Source organism: Euprymna scolopes, chromosome 41 (genome assembly GCF_053919585.1).
Source record: "Euprymna scolopes isolate OS-2025 chromosome 41, ASM5391958v1, whole genome shotgun sequence".
NCBI lineage: Eukaryota > Metazoa > Mollusca > Cephalopoda > Sepiida > Sepiolidae > Euprymna > Euprymna scolopes.
Genome location: NC_136522.1, coordinates 6,531,409 through 6,556,566, shown reverse-complemented (window position 1 = coordinate 6,556,566; position 25,158 = coordinate 6,531,409). Strand labels below are relative to the sequence as shown.

At 34.6% G+C, this 25,158-nt stretch overlaps 1 protein-coding gene across 23 annotated transcripts in view; it reads right to left on the bottom strand.

Moving 5' to 3' along the window:
• Positions 1–19,120, bottom strand: part of LOC145266322 (protein tweety homolog 1-A-like) — a 301,166-nt gene extending 282,046 nt beyond the window's left edge. For all 23 annotated transcript variants that reach the window (XR_013864700.1, XM_080121883.1, XM_080121887.1 and 20 more), the window contains exon 1: positions 18,842–19,120. Coding sequence is in view for 22 of the 23 variants with exons in the window: in XM_080121883.1 (XP_079978009.1) it covers positions 18,842–18,970 (129 nt within the window). In the remaining variant the exon portion in view is untranslated. The remainder of the gene's footprint in view (positions 1–18,841) is intronic.
• Positions 19,121–25,158: the final 6,038 nt, after the last annotated feature.

Here is a 25,158-nt window from a genome sequence, read left to right as displayed (position 1 = left end):
GACTAACAACAACAACAAAGACTAACAACAACAACAAAGACTAACAACAACAACAAAGACTAACAACAACAACAAAGACTAACAAAAAAAATGTAAATAAAAATGATTTTATCATTTCATAAAATTTTCAGGTTTTCAAATGTTCATTTAAATTTCCTCTTTGCTGTTTTCTTTGTAAAACAAATTGGTTCTCGGCATCCGCAAACAATAATAGCTACATTCGTGCAAGTGTGGTCCATTCGATTTTCATATATAGAACTAACCTGTTGCACACTTACATGCAACGAACGCAAACGTTGCTAATCAGACTCCAGGTGCAGTTACTGTTTTTAGGCATAACTTATGTCACGTACTATGATATCAACACATACATTGCATGAGCCGTAATATACTGTAATAATCTGAACGCATGCGTTAAGTGCCATTAAACGATTTCATTAAATAGTCGTCATTTGTTAAATAGTTAATATTGTAGTTTAAAGGCTTGTTAATAGTGATTTAGGGGAGAACGACCTATCCTACTAAAAAAAAGGAAGGAGTGCAACTAATTACTAGGATTACCGGTATATGCAGAGTGCACAAAGAAAATGGCATTTTCTCTTATGATCGAACGCCGAGTCATTCTTTAACAACATTTCCAAGAACATTACCTATGTATAATATGACCCCTTCTCCCAAAATAACCTTAAAATCGTCTCCCAGAAATTCATCTTATATGCAAGTCTATACAGTATATTTTCAGTGGTCTGTCAGTTTCACTACTCGGCAGATGTGTCCGAAATTTGGTATGAACCTTTCTTATGACAAGGTGCAGCGAACTAAATAATATGGTATCCGTTTGGACAGTTAGAGACTTGTCAGGATTAGTATTTAATGCAAAAATGAGCACAAATTTAACTGCGTTTAACCATAAATTTGGCATAAAGCACTTATCCGACAGCAACAGGTTATAACTTGATCATTTTTAATAGGATAAAAAGTATAGCTATATATAAAATAACTTATTGAAACAAATAATACCTAAACATTTAATACAGAGTGGTACGATAAATTTGTCGCCCCTAAAGAAAACACTACAGATTTATTTTTAAATTTATTTGAAAAAAAATCAATTCAGGTAACTTGATTACGTAGCAGAGCTGACATCTATTCAATGTAGCCGTCTTACGCCTCAATCACCACCTCAATATAGGTCCGGAACTGGGAGCATGCCTTTTTCACAAGCACCGGTGGGAGCTCAGTGAATACTTGGCAGATGGTAGCGATCAGGATGGCTTTGATCTTGTGAGAGGTCATGTTGGTGATGTTCTAAATGCGTGACCAAAGTGTGGCAGGTCCAGTCAGGGAATATAGTGGAGAAGGGTACACAGTTTTAACACAACCTCTGGAGCCAAGTCTGGGTCTCTTTGGACTTGTGGACCAGCGCCAAGTCCTGTCACACTCAGAGTCTGTCAGCAGTCATCTGATTGCAGCAGGGGATCACCATACTCTTCAACACATCCAGGTACATTTTGATGTTGACTTTCAAGCCGACTTCGAAGATGTGAGATGGCATGATGCGACGTTCACTTGAAACTACACCAAAGCCCATAACTGGCCAGAAACTTCGTTCGGTTATGCCCTCAAGCATTGAACTGAACGGATTTGCATTTTGAGGGTGCTGGCAATGGTCCTGCTGTCATATCTGATCGGCAGAGAGCAGGAGTTGTACAGCAGCGCATCTCGAATCTCACATTGTGTCACTTTCAAACATAATAGAAGGTTCCTATTGCTGTTGACTTCTTTGTTGGGATTTGTATACAAACCGGCCAACTAGTCGACACAAAAAATGAAAGTTTGTTTTCATCAAACGGAAAGTGAATCATGTAGTCTTTTCTAGGGCGACACATTTATCGTTCTGCCCTGTAGATTTGACGAATTAAACATTTGATTTGTCATTTTTCATGCATGTTAGTAAATGTAAATGTAATAAACTAACACCAAAACAGAAAACGTTTTCAGTTATTCATACAAGTAACCATTAATTACGCAAGGAAATTTAAGCTGATCGAAAAATATCTTCACAAGATCAAAATAAAAATACATAAAGTCAGAAAAATCAATAAAAATGGGGGGGGGCTTAATGAAAACGAGAAACCGATAAAAAATTTATACAACCCATCTCCACATCCTTAGGCAAATTAGTCTTCAGTTTCATTCTTGAAGAACGGAATTTTTTGGAACCTTATTGCATCCCCCCTCCACCACATACACAAATCGCAGTGTAGTTGGTTTGGCATAGCGAAATTTGAAGCCAAAGATCGTAGAGAGACCTAGAATTTCAATTAAGCTATCTTTAATCTTTATTAATGACATTTCGATTATGAGGAAAAAAAAAAAAAAAAAAAAAACACCGTCAGTCATCACCCCATACACATGAATGCGATGTTATGCTTTATAGCACACTAGGCTTTCTAGCCAACAAAGATAGGCAATTATTAGAAAAAACAAAAACAAAATATCAGATTCCCGAGTCTGATACAAAAAAATGTCAAAATTCAAAAAAAAAAAAAAAAAAAAAAAAAAAAAAAACATACCGATTCAGCCCACCCACACAACTCGTCCCCAAAAAAATAAAAATGACACACACACACACAGTTATTTTTATATATTAGTGGAGAGAAGTGAGCGGAGGAGGATGACATCCAATACAAAAGTCAAATGACATCATGAAACCACAGGTCAGACTGTTAAACCAACAGATAAACAGGCAGACAATAGGATGCCGAAATTGAAACAAACATGCAAGGTCAATATCCGTTCAGATGAAAGAGGTGATCAATTATAGGACAGAGCAAATTGCTTATTTAAATTTGGCGCCTTAAAGCGATGGTTGCTCTAAGGATGGTAAAGATGGACTTCTTTGAGAGTGTGGAAAATGGTTCCAGCACGGCGGTGCAACGGCACACACAGCATGCGTCAATGACCGTTCTGCGGAAGAACTTCCCAGGGCACCTCATCTCCTTGAGGGGCGATCTGCATTGGCCAGCATGGTCACTTGATTTATCACCATGTGACTATTTTTTTATGGGAATATCCGAAATTAATCCTCTAGTACAACGTTTAAATTTTATTTTTGTACCAGTATTATCAGAAAGATGGCGTCCATTCTACACTGAGTTAATCGAACCGAAGTTTTGGTCAACTCTTTCCAGCACATCGATGGATATGTTGACGAAAGCTCGACGAATGTTGTTTTTCAGAGGAGTCAAGGTGCTAGGATGATCGTTGTAAACAATTAATTTCGGATATTCCCATAAAAAATAGTCACATGGTGATAAATCAAGTGACCATTCGGGTTAGGGTTAAATCGTCCTTGCAGCCTCGGTCTAAGACGAAATGTAGCATCCCTGTGCCTGTTCTACAAGTACTTTAAATGGTGAATGCTCCTACGAACTGCAAGCAGTTCTACCCCCTCTACGTAAATACCCCTGACAAACCCAACAAGCAGCAAAATCCCATCCCTTCGCAGTTGAGATCCCTAAATGTAAGAGAGCCTTCTACTCCACTAGTTTTGTCCCCAGAACTGCTAAACTTTGGAATTCCCTTCCGGGTTCCTGCTTCCTCAACTGCACTAACATGCATAAGTTCAAGTGTAACGTGAACCGACATCTTGCTGACCAACTTCCCACATAGTACCCCTGTAGCTTGGTGAAAATGTAAAAAAATAAAAAATAAATAAAATAAAGTATAATATATATATATATATATATATATATATATATATATATAGACACACACACACACCTTTTAAGCCTGAAATTGCTTGATTCTTATCCATCTGGCAACAGCTCAGACAATAACAACGATAGCTGAAGCGCTAAATAACGACGAAGGCCGCCTATTTTGGTTCTAGCTGATAGCACCAAAGTCAAATTTTTTAAACTTTGGAAATCATTACTGTATATATTGGGTACAATATAATAATCAATAGAGAATTTGCTTTATGACAAATAGAAAATATGCATGATTCGAAATATATTTAAGTGTATTTTATAACTGGGAATCTTGCTAATATATATTTGTTTGTTGGTTTTAACAAAAACAAAGACATTAAAGAATGGATTGGTTGATTGGTTTTGTTTTACGGCATATCAACCCTTTTCAGATTATTTAATGCCGAATCCAGTTATTTTGAAGGACAATTTTTTTTAATAGAGTATATATGTTTTTTTTTTTAAGTTGGTTTCTATTTAACCCATAGTTGGGACGCTAACAGATACTAGTTCAGGTCAGAGTGGACCTGGGAGCAATGGCAATTAAAGGGTGGCTCCACACTCCCCAAGGCCCGCGAGCTGGGGCCTCACCATCGGATATAGTTTAAGGTCATATCCAGGACCAAAGAATGGATTGATAGCAACAAAAAGTGTATTTCATCGTTAGTTACAATTGTTTCAAGACCATTCGGACAAATTCAAACATTATGTTTGAAAATTTTCACAAGAACAGCCTTTCTTCAGACTTATTGGATAAAAAACATTTTAACAATAGAACATTATGGAAACCATTCTGTTCTTGTGAAAATTTTAAAACGACATATTCCTTGATGTCTTGATTTTGTTGAAACAATATATGAATGCTCAATTATGACATATAATTTTGTAGCTTACAGTTTAAGTCCTCTCTGTTTGGCTTAAAATTTATTGGTATATGAACGATTACTGAATTTCCAATTATATAAATCCAGTAAAACGTGGTATACTACAAACAAGACATATCCATCCATCCGATCTAAGATCCTGCATGGTCAACCAAGCTCTAACCACTATCCTGTTGTCGCTATGTTGCATCCTTGTACTTTTTTACAACCAGATGAAAAGCTCAAAATCAGTTCATCAAAATCTTGGATGAAAATGTTAAAAATTTGTCAAATTAAAAAAATTTTACTTGCATATAAAATGAGATGCGGAGTTTGCATCACTCCCCCCCCACACACACACACAAAAAAAAATAAAAGAAAAAAGTTAACTACGTTTTTAGGAGATTAGGTGATTTTAGAATTGGAATCGGTAATTGTATTGGAACTGTTCCGTCTGCCTGCTTCCCACCGGACTACAACTTGGATGCCTTCAAGTCCAATGTTAACAAATTCCTAATGAACCGCCCCCTTAAGTAAACACTTCATCAAATCTCCACACTAACGTAATGTACTTGCAATAACCCTTATCCCTGAGTGGCTTCCGGGCCTTGATAAGTGGTGATCACTGTAAAATAAAAATAAAAAAATAAAAAAAATAAAAAAAAGAATCTTTGGAAAATATTGGAATCGTCCCATCACTAGTGAAACTACCTGCTCACCCATGCATTAAATGTTTCACACAAATGTCAAGCAAACATATACAAAATATCGGCGCTGCCATTGCTGGAGACTGAGAATCCAGAACACCAGTGAGGCACCAAAACAGTAAACAAACTACAGGATATTCATGTAACTAATATTTCTGGGAAACAAAAAAAAAAACTTGCATGACCTAGTTCTATTTTGTTAATATAAAATCCCCTATTTAAAATTTTTTTTTTAATTTTTGCATTATGTATCATTTTTTTTTTTTTTTTTTTTTTTTTTTTTTTTTAAGATTTTCGACAGTTCTATAATACAGCTAATGAATGACCATATAATGTTGCCTATCACAGACTTTTAAACCTACTAACAAACAAAACCTGCAGAGCATTCGAGAATAAAGGTCAAGAGGTCAATGTTAACGTTAGGCTTCTCCTGGATAAACAATGACTGTTGACTTAACGCCAGCAAGGTTAGAAAATGGGTTATTCTAATGAAATTCCTCTCTTTTAAATTTGTGACCGATAACTCATATTTTGGAGTTTATTTTTTTTTATATAAAATTTGGATGTACCTAAAATTGAATATTTTAGGCAAATGTTTACTTCTTTCTCTTGTGTCAAGTTGTTTTTTCGGGGGGGGGGGGAAACAAGGCACAAAGCCACTTAGTGTAAGGAGCTAACAAGAATGCAAGGTGGTTATCACAAAGACAGAAGACGTCTATTGGCCTTAGTCTTCAAAAAGGCCGAAGCTGTAGGTAGAGAGAAAGTTACTTCTAATTAATTGGACATAGATAAAAAAAATTTTAATTTGATCGGAACCAAAAAAAAATGTTAAGGGGTCAAAATTGGGATTAAATTTTGAAATTTGACTTCTGTGATCTCTACCAAATTACTCAGTCAATTTTTGGTCTAATTATTTGAAATTTTACATAAAGTGTATTCAGACATAGGGCAAGCGTTTTAGTCAGTTTTTGGCCAAAAATTTGGTTGCTACGGGGTCAAAGTTCAAAAGATTCTACCTTTGCAGTTTCTAGCAAACTATTAAACTAATTTTGAGTCTAAATATTTGAAATTATACATAAGGCATATTCAGACATGCAAACTTTTCAATCAGTTTTGGGGCAAAAATTTGGCTGCTAAGAGATCATAGTAAAAAAATTGACCATTGCAGATTCTACCAAACTCCTCCGCCAATTTTGGGTCTAACCACTTGAAATTTTAGATGTAGGTTACCTGGACAGGAGTCAAACTTACGTATGCACATAAATTATGAACAGTACATAGGGTCTGAGCAAAGCCAGGCTGAACTGCTAGTAAGTACTATTTTGCTAATATATCTTTCCTCTGATTTAAAAAAAAAAAAAAAAAAAAAAAAAAATATGAAACTCTGCAATATAAGGAATTTTCTACATGTGCCTTGGGTCTCACCCCCCCCCTTTCTTTTATTACACAGGAACCACCACTCGGGGGCAACTCGATAAGGGGGAGTATACATTAGTCAATGTGATTATAGCTTAGTAAACATAAGTAGGGTGAATTTTGTAAATTTAATTACATAGGAGGACGATTCATCAAGAACTTGTTTACATTGGACTTGAAGACAATCAGATTGTAGTCAGCTGGAAAGCAGGTAATTGGAAGAGAGTTCCACAAGCGTGCAGTTCTAAGAAAGAAGCTTTGTTCAGGGAATCTACATTTAGGTCTAGGCACAAACAAGGAGTGTCGGAAATTATTGATAGTGGTTTCGGCCAGACAAGTGTTTTTCGTGAAAGTTTGGCGAGGAGAGACCATCTTGCAGCATTTAAATTTCAAAACAGTCCCATTGCCACTCATCAATAGGGTGCGCAAAATATAGTTTTAAATTGTAAAATCCAAGTTGAAAATTTAGTGAATGAAACCTTTGTCCTAGGGATTTTTATCCCCACGCACCCAAAAATCAACAGATTTGACCATTCCAGTAATTACTTGGTCCCTGTTGATTGCGGTGTAATGCTGCGTCTGTGCAGTTCTAGGAGGTCCACCTTCCTAGGCTTCGCCTTCTCTTTTTAAGGTGTTAGTTTATTTGTTGAGGCAATTGCTAGGGAATGCTGATGGGGCTGCCCAGACACTTTTTGCTAGTCAGAGTGCCACCCCTTGGGAGTGCTAACTTCTCAATCTCACTTTCCGACCTTGGTGTCACAGTTCTTGTGGTGGAAGAGAACTAAATACCTTCGATGTTTCTGATAAAGGGGAAAGAATTGCTGTTTTCTAGGTCAGAATCTTTTTTCATCTACCACTTATAATTGGCAACATTACTCACTTTTTAATCATGGAAGCTATGCTCCAAAATTCATGATTGGTTAGTTTATTGCTAATCATCTTAGGCGCCCTTACTGGGGAATGCTAACGTGGCTGCCCAGGCACTTTCCTGCAGTTCAGACTGCGGGGTACCTTTTCAATCCCCACTTTCCAACCCTGGTGCCACAATTCTTGCAGAGGCAGAGGACTAAATACCTCGATCTTTTTGCATGGTCCAAAGGCAGAGTTTTATTGATGAAAAGAAAATAACTTGGCGCTTCTACAATATTGGGACGAAATTTTGGAAATCATAAAACTGAATTTCACATGAAAACAATGGTATCTACGTATCCCTTGTTTCTTTTAAGATGATTATATTAAAAAATTACGAAAATCAAAGCGGTACAAGGGCTTGTAGTTTGAAGCATCCACCATTAAAAAGGTAGAAAATTATTAAAGAAAATAAATAGAATTTGATGAAAACGATCGTAAGGCACAGGAGCGTTCAAAAAGGAGGTAATTTTCTGTTTCGATTTAAACAAGATGGCTGCAATTTTTCACCTGCTACCATGATTAAAGTTGTTTTGTTTAATAATTCAGTAATTGCGACTGTATAATTTGAAAGCAATCATTGTAACTTATTAGAATTGACAAAAAAAATTTTTTTTTAAATTTAGTTGAAACCATTGTTTTTATATCCGCAAACTCCATTTATCGATTACAAAACCTCGTCCCAATAGTGTAGAAACGCCAATAACTTAGCTTGATCTCTACTGTGCTCCAAACCATATTATGAAGAGTCAATGTGTTAGCTGCTGAAATAATTGTATATAAACAGTTAAAGTTGCGCTTCGCATTTTTGTACATTTTTTTGAAAGGTAATTGAATTTTGCCAAATGTTTTTGGTTTGATTTTGCTTATATTATAAATTTTCCTTTACCACAAGACGATACAAACATTTTTTTTTTTTTTACATTTTCACTCCAAACAAGGCACAGTGCCACTTCCATGTAGAGGGGTTACTATCAGGGACATGGACTGAAAGGATACTATGTAGGGAGTTGAGCAACAAGATGTTTGTTCACATTACACTTGAATTTCTGCAAGTCACTACAGTTGGGAAAGTAGAATCCCGGTAGGGAGTTCCAAAGTCTAGCAGTTCTGGGGAAGAAACTATTGGAGTAGAAGACTTTCTTACATCTAGGGATTTCTGTGTAAGGGTGGGACTTTGCTGCTTGTCGAGTTTGTCGGCGGTATTTACGCCGAGGGGGTACAAGGACTTGTAGATCGGAGCATCCACCATTATTAAAATACTTGTAAAACAGGTAAAAAAAAAAAAAAAAAAAAAATATATATATATAACAAATAAATGTCAAAGGCAAGACAACTTACTTTTCTACCTAACTGGATAATTTTTTAGTGTTTTTTTATTTAATGGAACATGTTTATTCGGCTTGAAAAACGTACAAGGTTTACCGATGTATTTAAAAATTGCAAATGGCGGGGGACTTTCTGTTGAACATGGTAAGTTTGGGAAAATGAGTGAAAACTAAAAAAAAATATAGAGAATACTGCTTAAAACCCACCGAATATATGTCACTATGTTACGGTAACATATTGAGCAAGTTTCTAACAGTACTTTGTTTAATTTTTTACTTTTAACTCATTTTCCCAAACTTACCGTGTTCAACAAAGAGCCTGGTGCCATTTTGATTTTTCAAATACATCGGTATATACGTTTTTCGAGCTGAATAAACATGTTACATCAAACAAAAACACTAAAATATTATCCAGTTAGATAGAAAAGTAACTTATCTTGCCTTTGATAACATTTGTTATATATTTTTTGACAACTTTTTTGAATTCTACGTGTATAATAATACAAACCCCAAAATTTTAGTTGAAAACCGTATAAAATATCCTAGTTACTTTTTTGACTGTGCTTCTACATAATTTGAACCAACACAATTTTTGCCTAATTAAACCTAAAATTTAGGCTATGGTTAGGTAAGAGTCTGAGGAGAAGGGAAAACCAGGTCGGTTCAAATCATGGCCACCGAGAGTAGCCACGTTCAAATTCTGTACGCGTTCATCTGAATTTTTAAGATGTTTTTTTTTTTGGAGGGGGGGGTATTAAAAAAATGACTAATACAAATAAATTGAAGGTGTTTTGTCAGCGTCTCGTTTGACAAGTGTTAGTAAGCTTACTGCGCTTTTTTTCAGAAGAGATAGGAAGATAAAAAAAAAATCTTCACAAGCAGAGCTACGGAGTCGGAGTCAATATTTAACTTCTCACTTAAGCAAGATGTGGCACAAGGTCTTTTAAACGCGGGTAAAGCTAGCTCGCAAAGAGGTACTCTGGGTAGGTACAAAAAATAAATGATCTAGAATGGATTCCTTGGCATCCCCCGGTAAGGGCATCTTAGTCGATTAGTAATTAATCATCGCACCCTCTCTCGGAGGAGGAGATGATAACGTCTGGGCGGGTGCACCTTGATCTGAACTGAATTTTAGCTCATTCCGACTAGGAAGACTAGAGAAACATGGGGTGTTAGTTACTTTCTTCTTTAATAGTGGTGCCTCAGACAGTAAACGATAAACTTATTCCACCCAAAAGATGGGAGGCAACGACCTGGGAAGGTGGACCTCCTAGAACTGCCCAGGAGATCAGCCGTTTGTTAGTCAATATTGAAAAGACCATTTTTGAAATGGCTTTCTGTTGGCTTTGGGTCCGAAGTTATTCCCGACCAGGGTTGATCCCTAGCTAAGTATCAGGGCGAACCTGTATGAACACTAAAAGCAGGAACAGATACTACACTGAGCTTAGACCAAAGTGCTTAGAAATCGAAGATTCGCCAACACAGTGACAAACTGATGAAAAAGCTGGTTAAATTCAAGATCGGTTTCCTGAATCAACAGAGCTCAGATTAGGTCATTCTCATATAATGATCTGGTCCCTGTTAACTTGGCGGTGGGAGTTTAGTTCTGCAGTTCTAGGAGGTCCACCCTCCCAGGCCTTGCCTTCTCTCTGCCCAAGCACTTTTTGCATGTCACAGTGCCCTTCTTCCGATGGGGGGGGGGGGGCTGACTTCTAAATCCCACTTTTCGACCCTGATGTCGAAGTCCTTGCAATGGGATGCAACTAACCTTCCAATGTTTACAAAGGTTTTAAGTTCCTAGTTATTGTACCAATTTACAATGCCTCCCCATGGGACAGAGTTAGACACCAGGGTCGTTTTTTAACGTGCAGAAAAGGTACAAAAATAAAAATTGTCTCAGTCGTGAAGGATTCCGAGTTTGTATTACTGTACACATAGATTCGAAAAAGTTGTCAAAAAACAAATATATTACAAATAAATGTTATCAAAGGCAAGATAAGTTACTTTTCTACCAAACTGGATATATTTTTCGTGTTTTTATTCAATGTAACATGTTTATTCAGATCGAAAACCATACAGTGTTTACCAATGTATTGGAACATTCAAGATGGCGTCTGATACTCTCTTTAACACGGTAAGTTTGGGAAAAGATGTTATAAATAAAAAAACGGATAAAATACTGTTAAAAACTCGCTCAATATATGTTACCGTGACATAGGTTGACATATTCGGCGGGTTTTTAATAGTATTTTGTATAGTTTTTTTTATTTATAACACCTTTTTCAAACTTATGGTGTTAAAGAGGGTGTGAGACGCCATCTTGAATTTTCGAATACATCACTGTACGTTTTTCGAGCTGAATAAATGTTAGATTGAATAAAAACACAAAAAATATATCCAGTTTGGCAGAAAAGTAACTTATCTTGCCTTTGATAACATTTATTTGTTATATATTTGTTTTTTGACAACTTTTTCGAATCTATGTGTACAGTAATACAAACCCAGGATTTCTCCTCCACCGAAAGAGAACAAGAAATGGAAGTGTCGCATCTAAAGAACAGATACTACACTTTGATCTTGGCCAAAAGGTCAAAGTGAAACCAATGGTATCTACTTTATTGTCACGTCACAGTAATGAACATATCCAAAAATTACGAAAACCGATAAGGTAGAAGACTAATTATTAATGAAAAGCATTTTCGAAAACAATTAGTGAAAATTGAATTTTGTTAAATTGTCCAAAAATTTTCAATTTTCAAAAAATATTTACCTCCTGTTTTTTTTTTTTTTTTTTTTTGCGCAAAGCTTAATTTTCTACCGTATCGTTTTCCGTAATTTTTGGATATGTTCATTACTGCGACCTGACAATTTAGTAGATACCATTGGTTTTACATGAAATTCAATTTTTGAATTTCGCTACAACGAAGAAGAATCAAGTTTTGCCTGAAGCATTAATCTACAATAGAACGAGGCATTTTTTTCAAATTGTACTTTTTAAAATTAGCAAACGAAAAAAAAAAAAAAAAATTACAACGGAATTTTCTTTTTGATTTGTTGGCGGACCTGAAGAAGCTTGCTCCCTCTGTAATTTTTTTTTTTTTTTTTTTTCAAATTTCGTTTTTGTTTTTTTTTTCAACGGATTCTTATCGAATAGACAGTAGTTTACCAGATTATTAAAAGAAAAAGAAAAAAAAACAGAAAATAGTCAATATTCAAATATTTGTAGAGGGATGCTCAGTTTCTATTGCAACGTTTTGGTAAATCGATCACCCATTTTAGAACCACTCGACGTTTTTAAGCCAAATTTCGTGAAAGTAGTTCAACCTTTGGTACTCATGCAGAGAGTGATCCGTGCTGCTGAAATAACGTTATTTAAAAAGCCATTCTTAACATGGGGAGGGGAGGGTGTTTTGTACCTATTCTATACTTTAACCTTACAATTGAATAAAAAAAACATAGCATAAAACTAATTAAACTTGGAAATACGATTTAAAAAATAGCGCGGATCAGTAAGTGTATTAGCACCCAACTTTTTTTTGAACTTTCACTTTTTAAAATCTAAAAAAGAGGGCTAAACTGCTTAAGAAAAAAAAAAAACTAAAATAAAATTTAAAAAAAAAAGGGGGGGGACAAATTCGCGAAATTTTCCTAAAAACGCCAAGAAAATGGATGGTCGATGTACTAGAACTTGCATTAGAAACTGAGCATACAAATATTTAAATATTGACGTTATTTTATTTTTTATTATTATTTTTGGGTTTGTATTACTGTACACAGATTTGAAAAAGTTGTTAAAAAAAACAAATATATAACAAATAAATGTTATCAAAAGGTATAAAAGTAATTTATCTTGCCTAACTCGATATGTTTTTAGTGTTTTTATTTAATGTAACATGTTTATTCAGCTCGAAAAACAGTGTTTACCGATGTATTGGAAAATTAAAAATGGCGGCCGACTCTTTCTTTGACACGGTAAGTTTGGGAAAAGGATTTGAATAAAAAAAAAATTAAAAAAAAAACTAGGCAAAATACGGTTAATAAAAACTCGATCAATATTAGTTACTGTGACATGGGCTGACATATATTCGGCGGGTTTTTAAGAATAATTTGAATATTTTTTTTTTAACTCCATTTCCCAAACAACTTACCGTGTCAAGAGAGTCGGCCGCCATTAAAAATTTTCCAACATCGGTAAATACTGTTTTTCAAGTTAAACATGTTACATTGAATAAAAACACTAAAAACATATCCAGTCAGGTAGAAAAGTAACTTATCTTGCTTATAACATTTATTTGTTGTATATTTGATTTTTGTGACAACTTTTTCGAATCTATGTGTATAATAATACAAACCCTTATTTTTATTTTATTTTTTTTTATTTTTTTATTTTGATAAGCTGGTGGTCTATTCGATGACAATCCGCTGAAAAAAAAAAAAAAAAAAAAAAATACAGCGAGAGAAGAGGGGGGCAAGCTTCTTCAAGTCCGCCGCAAAACCTTTGTAAACAACGGGGGACGTAAGCTCGAATTTAATTAAAATGTCGAACGTGACAAACTTAAGATTCGCCCACTCGGACTAAAAAAAATAAACAGGAAAGTGATAAATCACGATAAATAACTGAAAAAAAAAAATTATATATATCAAAAATCTGTTTCATGGTGAAAAAGAAATGGCCACCATTTTTAAGATCTGATCAACAAGCAACTTTTTTGTGTTCATCGAAACTAATTCTACCCTACCCGGTGTTGCCCGGGAGTCTTATTTTTTTAGCGAGTTAGCGATTTTTTTCCAGAATAGCAAATAAATAAATGGGAAGTCTGAAGAAACTTGCCCCCCCCCCTTTTTTTTTTTTTTATTTTTTTTTTACTTAAATTTTTTATATTTCATTTAATTTTTTCAACGGAATATTATCGATTACATGAAAAAAAAAAAAAAAAGTTAATATTTAAATATTTGTAGAGGTGTTCAGTTTCTAATGCAACTTATTAGATAAGTTTTTTGGGGTTTTTTTTTTTTTTTTTTCAGTATTTTGTCTTATTTTCGATTTTTGTACGATTGTCTAGGCTCAAATAAGACCAAAATTTTATTTGGTACTTTTACACTTTATCGTCGAAATTGGAGACGCCATTTTATTTCACGCACCTGCAGTTTAAATGCAAGGGAGAAATCTGACCTTACGAATGCGTGAAAAAAAAAGTATTGAATAATTCGACCCTCTGTCTTTCCAAGCTTATAACTACTCAAAAAATGTAATTCAAACCCTAATTTTTTTTTTCAATTAAAGGAGCAAGGACTAAATTTTAAAAAAATAACAGGTTTAATAGCAAATTATGCAATATTTGTTTTTTTAAATCGGTTTTCTTTAAAAGATTTGAAAATAAACGAAATTTAACTTAGGTCGATTATAAAAAAATCGATATAAATTAAAACACTTACCTTTAAAAATTACTAATCAATGTGTAGTTGCATTATTCATTAAGAATTTATCCATATTTATTTTAAAATCCATTTATTTTTTAAATAAAAAATTTTTGAAACGCCAATTTGAAAAACCCGCCATCATGAAAACATTTTACGTTTTTATTTAAAACCGGAAATAGTTTTATTATTATTATTATTTTTTTTTTTTTTTTTTTAATTACGGGTGGACAGAAGGAAGTAAAAACCACACGCTCGCGTTAGCCGTCTACCTTTGTGCGCAGAGAAATTTGTGCTTCCATACCTAAAAACTAGTCACATTTTATAATTTTTTGCCTTAAAAAAAAAAAAAAAAAAATAGGAGTTTTTGATTTAATATATTTAATTTCCACTTTATGGACTTTATGGAGTGATTTTTTTAATATCTAAAAAAAAAAAAAAAAAAAAATACATTGAATGAAATAGAAATAATTTTCGTAATAAAACGAAACTTTCTGTACAATAAGATAAGATTTCATAAAAAAGTTTTTAAAAAAGGTTTTAAACTTCGAACTCGACAGGTAAATTTCTTAAAAAAAAAAAAAAAATATATATATATGAAATAACTTTTAAATTTAAATATATTATTTATTGATCTTTTATCTCTAATTTGTGATATATAAAACTTTGGTGAGTAAATTAATTATTTACTTTTTAATAGACATTTCAAAATGGGGGGAGCGTTAATTGAAAAAAAAAAAAAAAAAAAAAGTTTGTCTAAAATATTATATTCAGTTTATTGGAAAGAGCATAACATTTCACATTGACCCTCAAAATATCGTAAAAATAGAATCAATAGAAAATTTTTTAAAGATTTTTAAAGTTTAAAAATTGAAAAATATTTAAAGCGTAAAATTCAATTGATATCATTACGTAAAAATAAAAAAATAATAAAAATGGCTGCATGGACACTGGCCAACACTTTGTAAACACTTAAAAAATAAATAAAAAATATTTCTACTACTTTTTATACAACTTTAAAAGTTTATTTTGGAAGTATAATCCACAAAGAAAATAAACAACCCACTTTTAAAAGAGAAATTACGAGTTTTTTTAAATTTTATTTGCAGTTTCGTGTTAGGGGTGTCAAAAATTTCCAAAATTCTGATACACCTACTAGTGCAGTCACTGCAGTAGTGCACTTATTGATCCGCACTATTTTTTAAAAATAGTATTTAAGTTTTATGGTATGTTATTAAATGTTAAGGTTCAAGTACAGAATAGGTACACAACACCCTCCCATCCCTATGTTAAGAATGGCTTTCTTAACGTATTTCAGCACGGATCAATAAGTGCACTACTGCAGTAGTACTGCACTAGTACTGCTACTTTTTTATTCATCTATTTACTTTTTTTAAATAGTATTTTTAAGTTAAATTCAGTTTTTACTCGAGTTTTGTTTATTAAATTGTTAGGTAATTGAACATATTAAGTTTGAGAAAATAAGTTAAAACTAAAAACTATACAAAATACTGTTAGGAACTCCCTCAATGTTACCATAGCATTTGTCATATAATCGGTGGGTTTTTAACAGTATTTTGTATAGTTTTTTAGTTTTAACTCATTTTCCCAAACTTAACGTGTTTAACACGGAGTCCGCCGCTAGTTGTATTTTTCAAATACATCGGTAAACATTAAATAAAAACACTAAAAATTATCCAGTTATGTAGAAAAGTAACTTATCTTGCCTTTGATAACATTTGTTATATATTTGTTTTGTTTTTTTTGACAATTTTTTCGAATCTATGTCTAGTAATACAAACCCACTTTAAATTTAGGGTCAATGTGCATTGGTTTGTCCAATCTCCAAAGAGAGTTTATTCCGAAAGCCGTTCTTAACATGAGGTTGAGGATGTTCATTCCGAAAGGCATTTTCATTTTCAACCTTCCCGTAATCAACTTCTTAAAGGTAAAGTCTTCGGGTGGTACCCCACCCCAGTGCACTTTCACCAAAAATTAGTAATCGATTTAAAAATTGTACTTATGCACTTATGTTACCGTACTGAAATAACATTTAGGAATTCATTTTTAACATGGGGAGAGAGGGTGTTTTGTAACTATTCTGTATTTTCACCTAACAATTTAACTTAAAAATATCGTGAAACTTCAAATTTAACTTGAAGGTACTGGTGAGTGGTGCGGCGTGGTGCAGGTGCACCGTGCTGAAATAACGTTATTTAAAAAGCCGTTCTTAACATGGGGAGGGTGTTTTGTACCTATTCTATACCTACAACTGAATAAAAACAACTTTAATTAAACGTGGAAATACGATTTAAAAAATAGCGCGGATCAGTAAGTGCATTAGCACCAACCTGAATATATATATTATATATATATATATAACCGAAAATTCTATTTGATTAAATAATTCGAAATAAGAAAAACGAATTTTGGGTGCTTATGCACTTATGTTACCGTTTTGTTTTGTAACTAGTATTTTAGAGTTAAATTCAAGTTTCACCACATCTTTTTTATTAAATTATTAGGTGGAAGTACAGAATGGTTACAAAACACCCTCCGCGTGTTAAGAATGACTTTCTGAATAACATTTTCAGCACGGTAACATAAGTACATAAGTACCGAATTTTGAGTATTTCTTTTTTTTACGACCTACCCCAGCAGCGTAATATAAACACCTCCAACCTCCAAGTTAAGAACAGCTTTCGAAGTTGGGGTTGTTTATTTCGAAAGCGGTTCTTAACATGGGGAGGTTGGGGTGTTTGGGGGGCAAGTCTTAAAAAAATGTTGGTACTAAGTGCACTTCCACTTATTAATCCGTGCTATTTTTTTTTTTTTTTTAAATATTTTCAAGTTTAAAGTTTTACGATATGTTTTTATTAAATTGTTAGGTGAAAGTACAAAATAGGTACACAACCCCCCCCCGTCCCCATGTTAAGAATGGCTTTCTAAATAACATTATTTAAGCACGGATCAATAAGAGCAGGAGTACCAAAATGTTTGTTTTAAGTTAATAATTTCTATCAGTTTGAAATATGTTTAAAAAAAAAAAAAAAAAAAAAAAAAAAAGGTATTTTTTTTTACGACCTACCCCAGAGGCTCTGGGGCCCAGAGCCAGCATAGTGTAAATACCCCCAACCACCCCATGTTAAGAACGGCTTTCGGAATAAAGCCTCTCCCAACGTCCCCATGTTAAGAACGGCTTTAGAGGTTGGGGTGTTCATAATACACTGGGGCAGGGGCACGTTGTAAAAATTAAAAATAAATAAATAAAATAAAGATAAAAATAAATAATAGAAACAGGGAGACCAAAAGTACATGAGAACCAGTAAAAAAGTCAAGTATTACGGTTCATCAGCGCTCGTAAATCGTCAAAGAATCAGTATTTTTTTAAATACTGAAAAGATTGCTTGCTCCCTTCCTCTCCCCTCTCTTGCGTCACCATCAATGAATTCTTAAATTTCCTCGAAATCTCCAAGAATCGCATGCAACAACGAACGGTACATGTAACAGTTTGTCGTGTTGCCAACCAAGAAAAAGGTTTTTTACACTGACATGAAATAGGGATCATCATCAGAATAATGTGGTTCCATCTCGGAGGAGAATCCTCTCAGACATTACCGATGTAGGGACACTAGCTAACAAAGACCCCGATCATGTTAAGAAATAATTTTAAATAATAGCGCTTTTTTTTTAACAGGGGGGGGGGTTTATTAATTATTCTGTGCCTTCAAAAAGAGCGGGGGGGGGGGTATTGATCGCTCGATGCGCGTCCCTAATGGGGAATGTCAATGGAGCTTGATCAGGGTAAATTTCCCATCTAACTAGAGTTCCCTCGATTCCGGGAGTAAATGGCGAATTCCCAGATGTCAAACGGAACTCGTGACTGTGGCAATAATATATATATATCGTTTTAGTAAACTCTTTGGATTCTCCACGAACCGAGCGCACACAAAGGGGGGAAAAGAAGGTCTTTGTATTCGTGAAGAGTAAGTACTCCCTATTTTTATTTTTATTTTTTTTTTTTATTGTAGATACTGGCCTCTCGACAACAAAAAAAATTCGAATAATTAAAGAAAAAAGATAAAATAAAGAATTTTAAAAACATTAAAAATTACTTATGCAGAATATGAACAGTACTTTTTTTTTTTTTTTGTTATTTTCAGATAGGATTTAAGTTAATTCAATTTTTACGTGATCTTTTTGTTTGATAAATTGTTAAGTACAGAATAGTTAACAAAGCCCCTTCCCTCATGTTAAGAATGGTTTTTTAAACAATATTTCAGCACAGTCCATATTCTGTATAAAGACCAAAATAATTTTGAAAAAAAAAAAAAAAAAAAAAAAGTAAACAATTCATTGTTGATCTTTTTTTGACAAAAAATAAAACGTACCATAGTCGAAACAAGACAAACGTTTATTTAAAAAAGAAATATATGATAACTTACGTGGAAATATGGTATATTGGCCGTACTAAAAGCCGAATCTGCCCATGGCCATGTGAAGTTGACATGGGGAAATTTGTTAAGTAAATCCGATAACCACATTTTGTGATATTGCTGTAGAGTCTCCTGCATTTTGGAGTCTGTCTTTTTTATTTATTTTTTTTTTTTTAAATCAGTTATATATATATATATATATATTTACCTATGTTCAGCCAAACAATGAACAAGGCACCTGCAACACATTTAGTAGTTAAAATTATAATTCGGTAGCTTCAGAGCTGCGTTTGGAGTCGATTATTGCTTCCTCTCTTCTTTCTTTCCCTCTCTCAGGAAAAGTGCGTGCGATTTTTGAAACTAAGGATACAGATTGCGTATATATGTTCAGATATATATATACATTAGATTTTTTTTTTGTGTGTGTGTTAGTGCTTTTTTTTTTTTAATCACAGGAGGCAATTATTATTTTTGTTTCTTTTTAAATAATAATTTAAAAAAAAAAACTGCTTAACACTGTGAGAAGGAAGCACTTGCTAAGAGACGACCTCGACTAAAAACGAAAATCAACGCACTGCTGATTATTGTGTGACTTCAAATTCGCTGTGACTACTACTGCTGCTTTTTTTATTTATTTATTTATTTATTTATTATTGTTGCTTATAAGATTGGAGAGCTCCCGGGATTCCCCGTTATGAGGGGGCTTGATTTTTCACCATATCTAACAACCGTACCAGTACCACTACTGGGGGAGATAATGAAATAGGGATTGTTATTACAACGTTAAATCCCCCCAAATGCGCCATAAAGCTGCTAATTCTGTCCCCACTTACTTACCTACCTCCCCACGAGGGTAATGTAGTGTTTTTTTGTTTGTTTGTTTTTTTAACGTGGAGGAAATTCAGCTTCACACAAAAGAAGATTCCAGGAGCCCTTACTGGGAGGCAAGTAAAATAGGGGTGTAATCGTCAAATTTCTGGTTCTTAAAAAAAAAAAAAAAAAATTTAAATAAAGCAATATCTACTTATTTGCCCACCCACGAGGGCAAATTTAGCAACAAGATCGGTTTTTAATGTGATGTGATCCACTGATCCAGTTCTGTCAAAAGGGGCACTCTGGATTAGAAAGAAAAATAACATTTCCTTTTGTCTTTGGATGAGGAGAACTGATAAAACAGATACTACACGTTGAACTATTTATTCACAAATAATAAAAATAATAATTCATTTAGAATTCAGGCATAAGGCCATCAAAATGTTCACCTACCCGAACTATCTTCTTAACTGAACCTTTAAAATGCCCCCCCCTTTTTTTGTTGCATTAACTTTATACTTGAATACAAATATGTGAATATTTTTTTATTAAATATTTCATCCGATAGCCCCCCCCCCCCAAGTGCCCCCTTAATTCCTATTGGATTATAATTCCAGCTACAAATGTTCTTACCCAGACATGACAATTGATTTAAAAAATGTATTCCGCTTTTCGCTAGGATCAAAGCGTAGTATCTGTTGCTGCAAAAAAAAAAAAAAAAAATTGGCTACCTTTACTGTGTTAGAAAATTAGGCGCTTCTACACTATTGGGATGACATTTCTGAAATCATAAAACTGACTTTCACATGAAAACAATGGTATCTACGTATTCCTCGTATTTTTAAGATGATTATATCCAAAAATTACGAAAATCGATAAGGTAGAAAATTATTTATTAAAGAAAATAAAAAATAGAATTTCATGAAAACGATCGTAAGACACAGGAGAGTTCACAAAGGAGGTAATTTTCCGTTTCGATTTAAAGAAGATGGCGGCAATTTTTCATCTGCTAAAACGATTAAAGATGTTTTGTTTAATAATTCAGTAATATTCAGGTAATTTTGACTGCATTATTTGGGAGCTACCATTGTAACTTATTAGAATTGACAAAAAAATCAGTTGAAACCATTGTTTTTTATCTGAAAATTCCATTTGTCGACTACAAAATCTCGTCCCAATTCTGTAGAAGCGACGAAAATGACTCACGCCAGAGAATAGCCTACAAAAGCACGATTCCCTACGCGTGGAGTATTGTTGAAACATCTGGGATGGTGCCTCTACCACTAGTCTCTCCCACCTAAACAATGTTCAAATAATCAGTCTCCAATCCAATAGATTTCGCACTGTCGATCAAACTCAAACATCTGTCCCATCGCCAAAGTGTTACTAATTTACAAATATTTTAATGGAATGGCCTCTGATGAACTTGTCGCACTTGTACCCTCCCTAGACGTTCGCGAGTCTGTTTCTCCTGTCTCGTTATTTTCATGCACAGTGCTCGTCTGAGCTTCAATCTTTGGTACCTCCTCACCTTGCCAAACTTTCACAAAGTCATTCGTCTAGCTACAGCCACTACCAACAATTTCCACTACCCTCTACCTGTATGTACCTAAATCTGGACAAAGATTCCATGAACAAAGTTTCTTTCCTAGAACTGCCTGCCTATTGAGCTAGGATCCGTCGGCATACTTTCCAGCTGACTACAATATGGTCGTCTTCAAGTCCAATGTAAACAAGTTTTTGATGTCTCGTCACCTTAAATAATCATATTTTACCTAACTTCCACCACAACCGATCACTAAGCTGTGTTAGAAATTAATCCAATTATATTATTATATGCATTCCAATTATAGTGTTGAAAAAGCCCCGATACTAACAAAACTGTTTAAGTGTTGCCTTAAGGAGAAGTGCTTTCCAACACCCTGAAAAACAGTATGCACTGTATTTAAAAATTCAGGTGATAAGTCATCTCCCTCTCACTACAGACCAATAAGTCTCCTGTGTGTCATGGGTAAGCTGCTGGAATCCATATCAAATAGAGAAGTAGTCAACCACCTCAGCAGAAATAACCTTCTTAGTGACACGCAATACGGTTTCTGTTCTGTTAGATCTACAGCAGATGTGCTTACGATTATATCTCATTGGATTAGTGAATCTCTCGACAAAAGCTTCCTTTCTAAGACATTTGCTCTTGACATATCAAGGGCCTCCGATAAGGTATGGCATAAGGGCCTACTTCACAAGATTTCCAGCTACGGTATAACTTGAAATGTTTTTTTAATTATTAAATCATTTCTCTCTGATAGGCTCATAAGAGTAGTAGTTGATGGGCAGAAATCAGAGGCCCACAGTATTAATGCTGGAGTCCCTCAGGGGTCCATCCTGGGCCCAACTCTCTTCCTGATCTACATAAATGTTCTCCCAAAACACATACTTAAATCATTCGTTGACATCTATGCTGATGACACGACCATCTATGGCAACACATCAAAGGCCATAAATGACAAAGTTCTCTCTGATTCTCTCTCCTCTGATCTTGAGCGCATGGTACAATGGGGAAAGAGGTGGCTAGTTATTTATAATGCATCTAAAACCAAGCTCCTATCTTTGCATCATCAACGCTCTGATCCCCATCTGGCATCAATTGAAATGAATGGCTCTCGTCTAGGGGAGGCTCCATGTTTTGATAAGCTTCTGGGTTTGACCGTTACTCCTGATCTGAAATGGAACACATACATCAAGTCTGTGGCCAAGGTCACTGGGAAGATGGTGGGATCCTTCTACCGCTCCAGAAGATATCTCACTACTGATGCAATTTTCTATCTGTATAAAAGCCAAGTACGTCCAAGGATGGAATACTGTTGCCATATCTGGGCAGGAGCTGCTAAAAACAGCCTATCCTGCCTTGACAGAGTACAAAATAGACTTCGTGGCTTTGTGGGGGATGCCCTTTTCTCTTCCCTGCAACCTCTCTCCCACAGAAGAGACGTTGCGAGCCTGTCTTTGTTTTATCGTTATTTCCATGGCAAGTGCTCATCTGAGCTCCAATCTCTGGTCCCTCCTCGCCAATCTTTCATGATAAACATCCGTCTAACTGAAGCCACTGTCAAAAATTTTCCCCACTCTTTTTCTGTGCCAAAATCAAAACGTAGATTCCATGAACAAAGCTTCTTTTTTAGAAGTGCACGCCTGTGGAACTCTTTTCCGTTTGCCTTTTTCCCACCTGACTACAACTTGGATGTCTTCAAGTCCAACATAAACAAATTCCTTACAAACCGCCCCCTTAAGTAAGACACTTTATCAAATCTCCAATACTAACGACTACTACAATACTATCCCACTGATTACTGTACACACAATAACCCTTATCCCCAAGTGGCTTCCGGGCCTTGATAAGTGGTGACCTCTATGTAAAAAAAAAAAAAAAAAAAATCTCACAAACTCAATACTCCCTGGCTGAGGCAAAAATAATTCCATAATTACAAAACCATACCTTTAAACTCAAATTTATTCAGTTATAACATCAAAGAAAGGTTATTGGTTCGGGTACAGTCCTTGCAAAACGGTGGGTCAGTTTTGCTTCCCAAATTGGGAATCAGTAGTTAACTCCTTCTGTTGGAGTGGTAACGTGGTTTTCCTTCGAAAGGTCCATGATAATTCATGGTGTTCTCGTCAAGAGTTCTTATGCCTTTTATTAGGCGTAAATCGAGTCCCTTGGAACTCTAATTGAATTAAGAAAAATTCAAACATTTAGGTGATATAAATATGATGAAAATGTTCAAATGATGCCATCCTCTAATTGGGATATCTTTGGCACAATATTAAAGTGTCTCTATAGATATAGACATGAAGAAATTGTTGCGGCTCCATTCTCGATAAGGCATTCTTCTCGGAGCCGACGTTTGGTGAGTTTCGCTCTTGTCGGAGGCTTTCGTAGACTGAAAAACAAATGGATGTTTACAAAAAAGGCGCCAAGTAATAATCTTGGCCCATACAAATTAACCAATCACAGGTTGCCTACAAGAAATGTGCGTAGGCGGCTTAAAACATGAAAATGGCATTATAACTGGAATTTCTCATAGATGTTCAAAAAAAAGACTCTCCATTCTAATAGGTCTTGCACTGTCGATCAAGCTCCAACCTCTGTCCCATCACGGTCACTACTTTACAAATATTTTAATGGAATGGCCTCTGATGAACTTGTAGCACTTGTGCCTCCCCTTGACGTTTGCGAGTCTGTCTCTCCTGTCTCGTTATTTTCATGCACAGTGCTCGTCTGAGCTTCAATCTTTGGTACCCCTCCACCTTGCCAAACTTTCACAAAAGGCATTTGTCTAGTTACAGCCACTACCAACAATTTCCCCTACTCTCTTTCTGTACCTAAATCTGAACAAAGATTCCATGAACAAAGTTTCTTTCCTCAAATTGCCTGCCTATGCAGCTGGGTTCTGTTGGCATGCTTTCCAGCTGACTATAACATGGTCGTCTTCAAGTCCAATGTAAACAAGTTTTTGATGTCTTGTCACCTTAAATAATCATATTCTGCCTAACTTCCATCACAATCGATCACTAAGCTGTCATCTCAGTGATCACCTTACACTCATCAACTCTTATCCTCGAGTAGCCTTCGTGCCTTGATAAACGATGACTTCCTTGTAAAACAAATAAAATTATGCAATAAACAGCGAAATCACACCCCTTCATTATTGCGGTCCTTGGATGCCAGAAAGCCTTCTACTCTATTAGTTTCTTCTTACGAACTGCTAAACTTTGGAATTCCCTCCCAGTCTCCTGCTTTCCTGGCTGAACGGTACTGTGAGCAGGTATCTTGCTGTTCAACTTGTGTCCCTGGAGACGTGGTCCCAAATAGTAGCCTCTTACATCCAAGTGGGCGTATGCATCGTTTGGGAAGGATAAAAGTTTTTTTTTAAAGTCTGTTCAAAGTATTGGGGATATATTAAGTGAGGTGACCCATAGAGTAAATGTGGTATTGTGGTTACTGCTAATGAATTTAGTTACGAATCGGATATGAAGAGAATGATCCTTCTAGTCCACACGTGATACGTCACTTTTGAATGCCTTCTGCTTGATTTGTTTAACCATGTTGTTTGTCTTGACAAATATATAATTACATGTAGCAAATCTCTAACAATTGCGCTCCCAAAACAAAGATGGCGGAAATGGATACGGTTGATGGGAATACAGAACGGAAGTGCAAAACGATATAGAGGATTTTTTTTTTCAAGAAATTGTTTTTTTACACGTCCTTTTTTTTACACGTCCTTTTTTTTACACATCCTTTTTTTTTACACGTTTTTTCAATTATTAAACCATTTTAATAATTTTAATTTTTTTTACACGTTTTTTCAATTATTAAATCATTTTAATAATTTTAATTTTTATTTTATACGTTTTTTCAATTATTAAATCATTTTAATAATTTTAATGTTTTTTTACACGTTTTTTCAGTTATTAAATCATTTTAATAATTTCAATTTTCTTTTACACGTTTT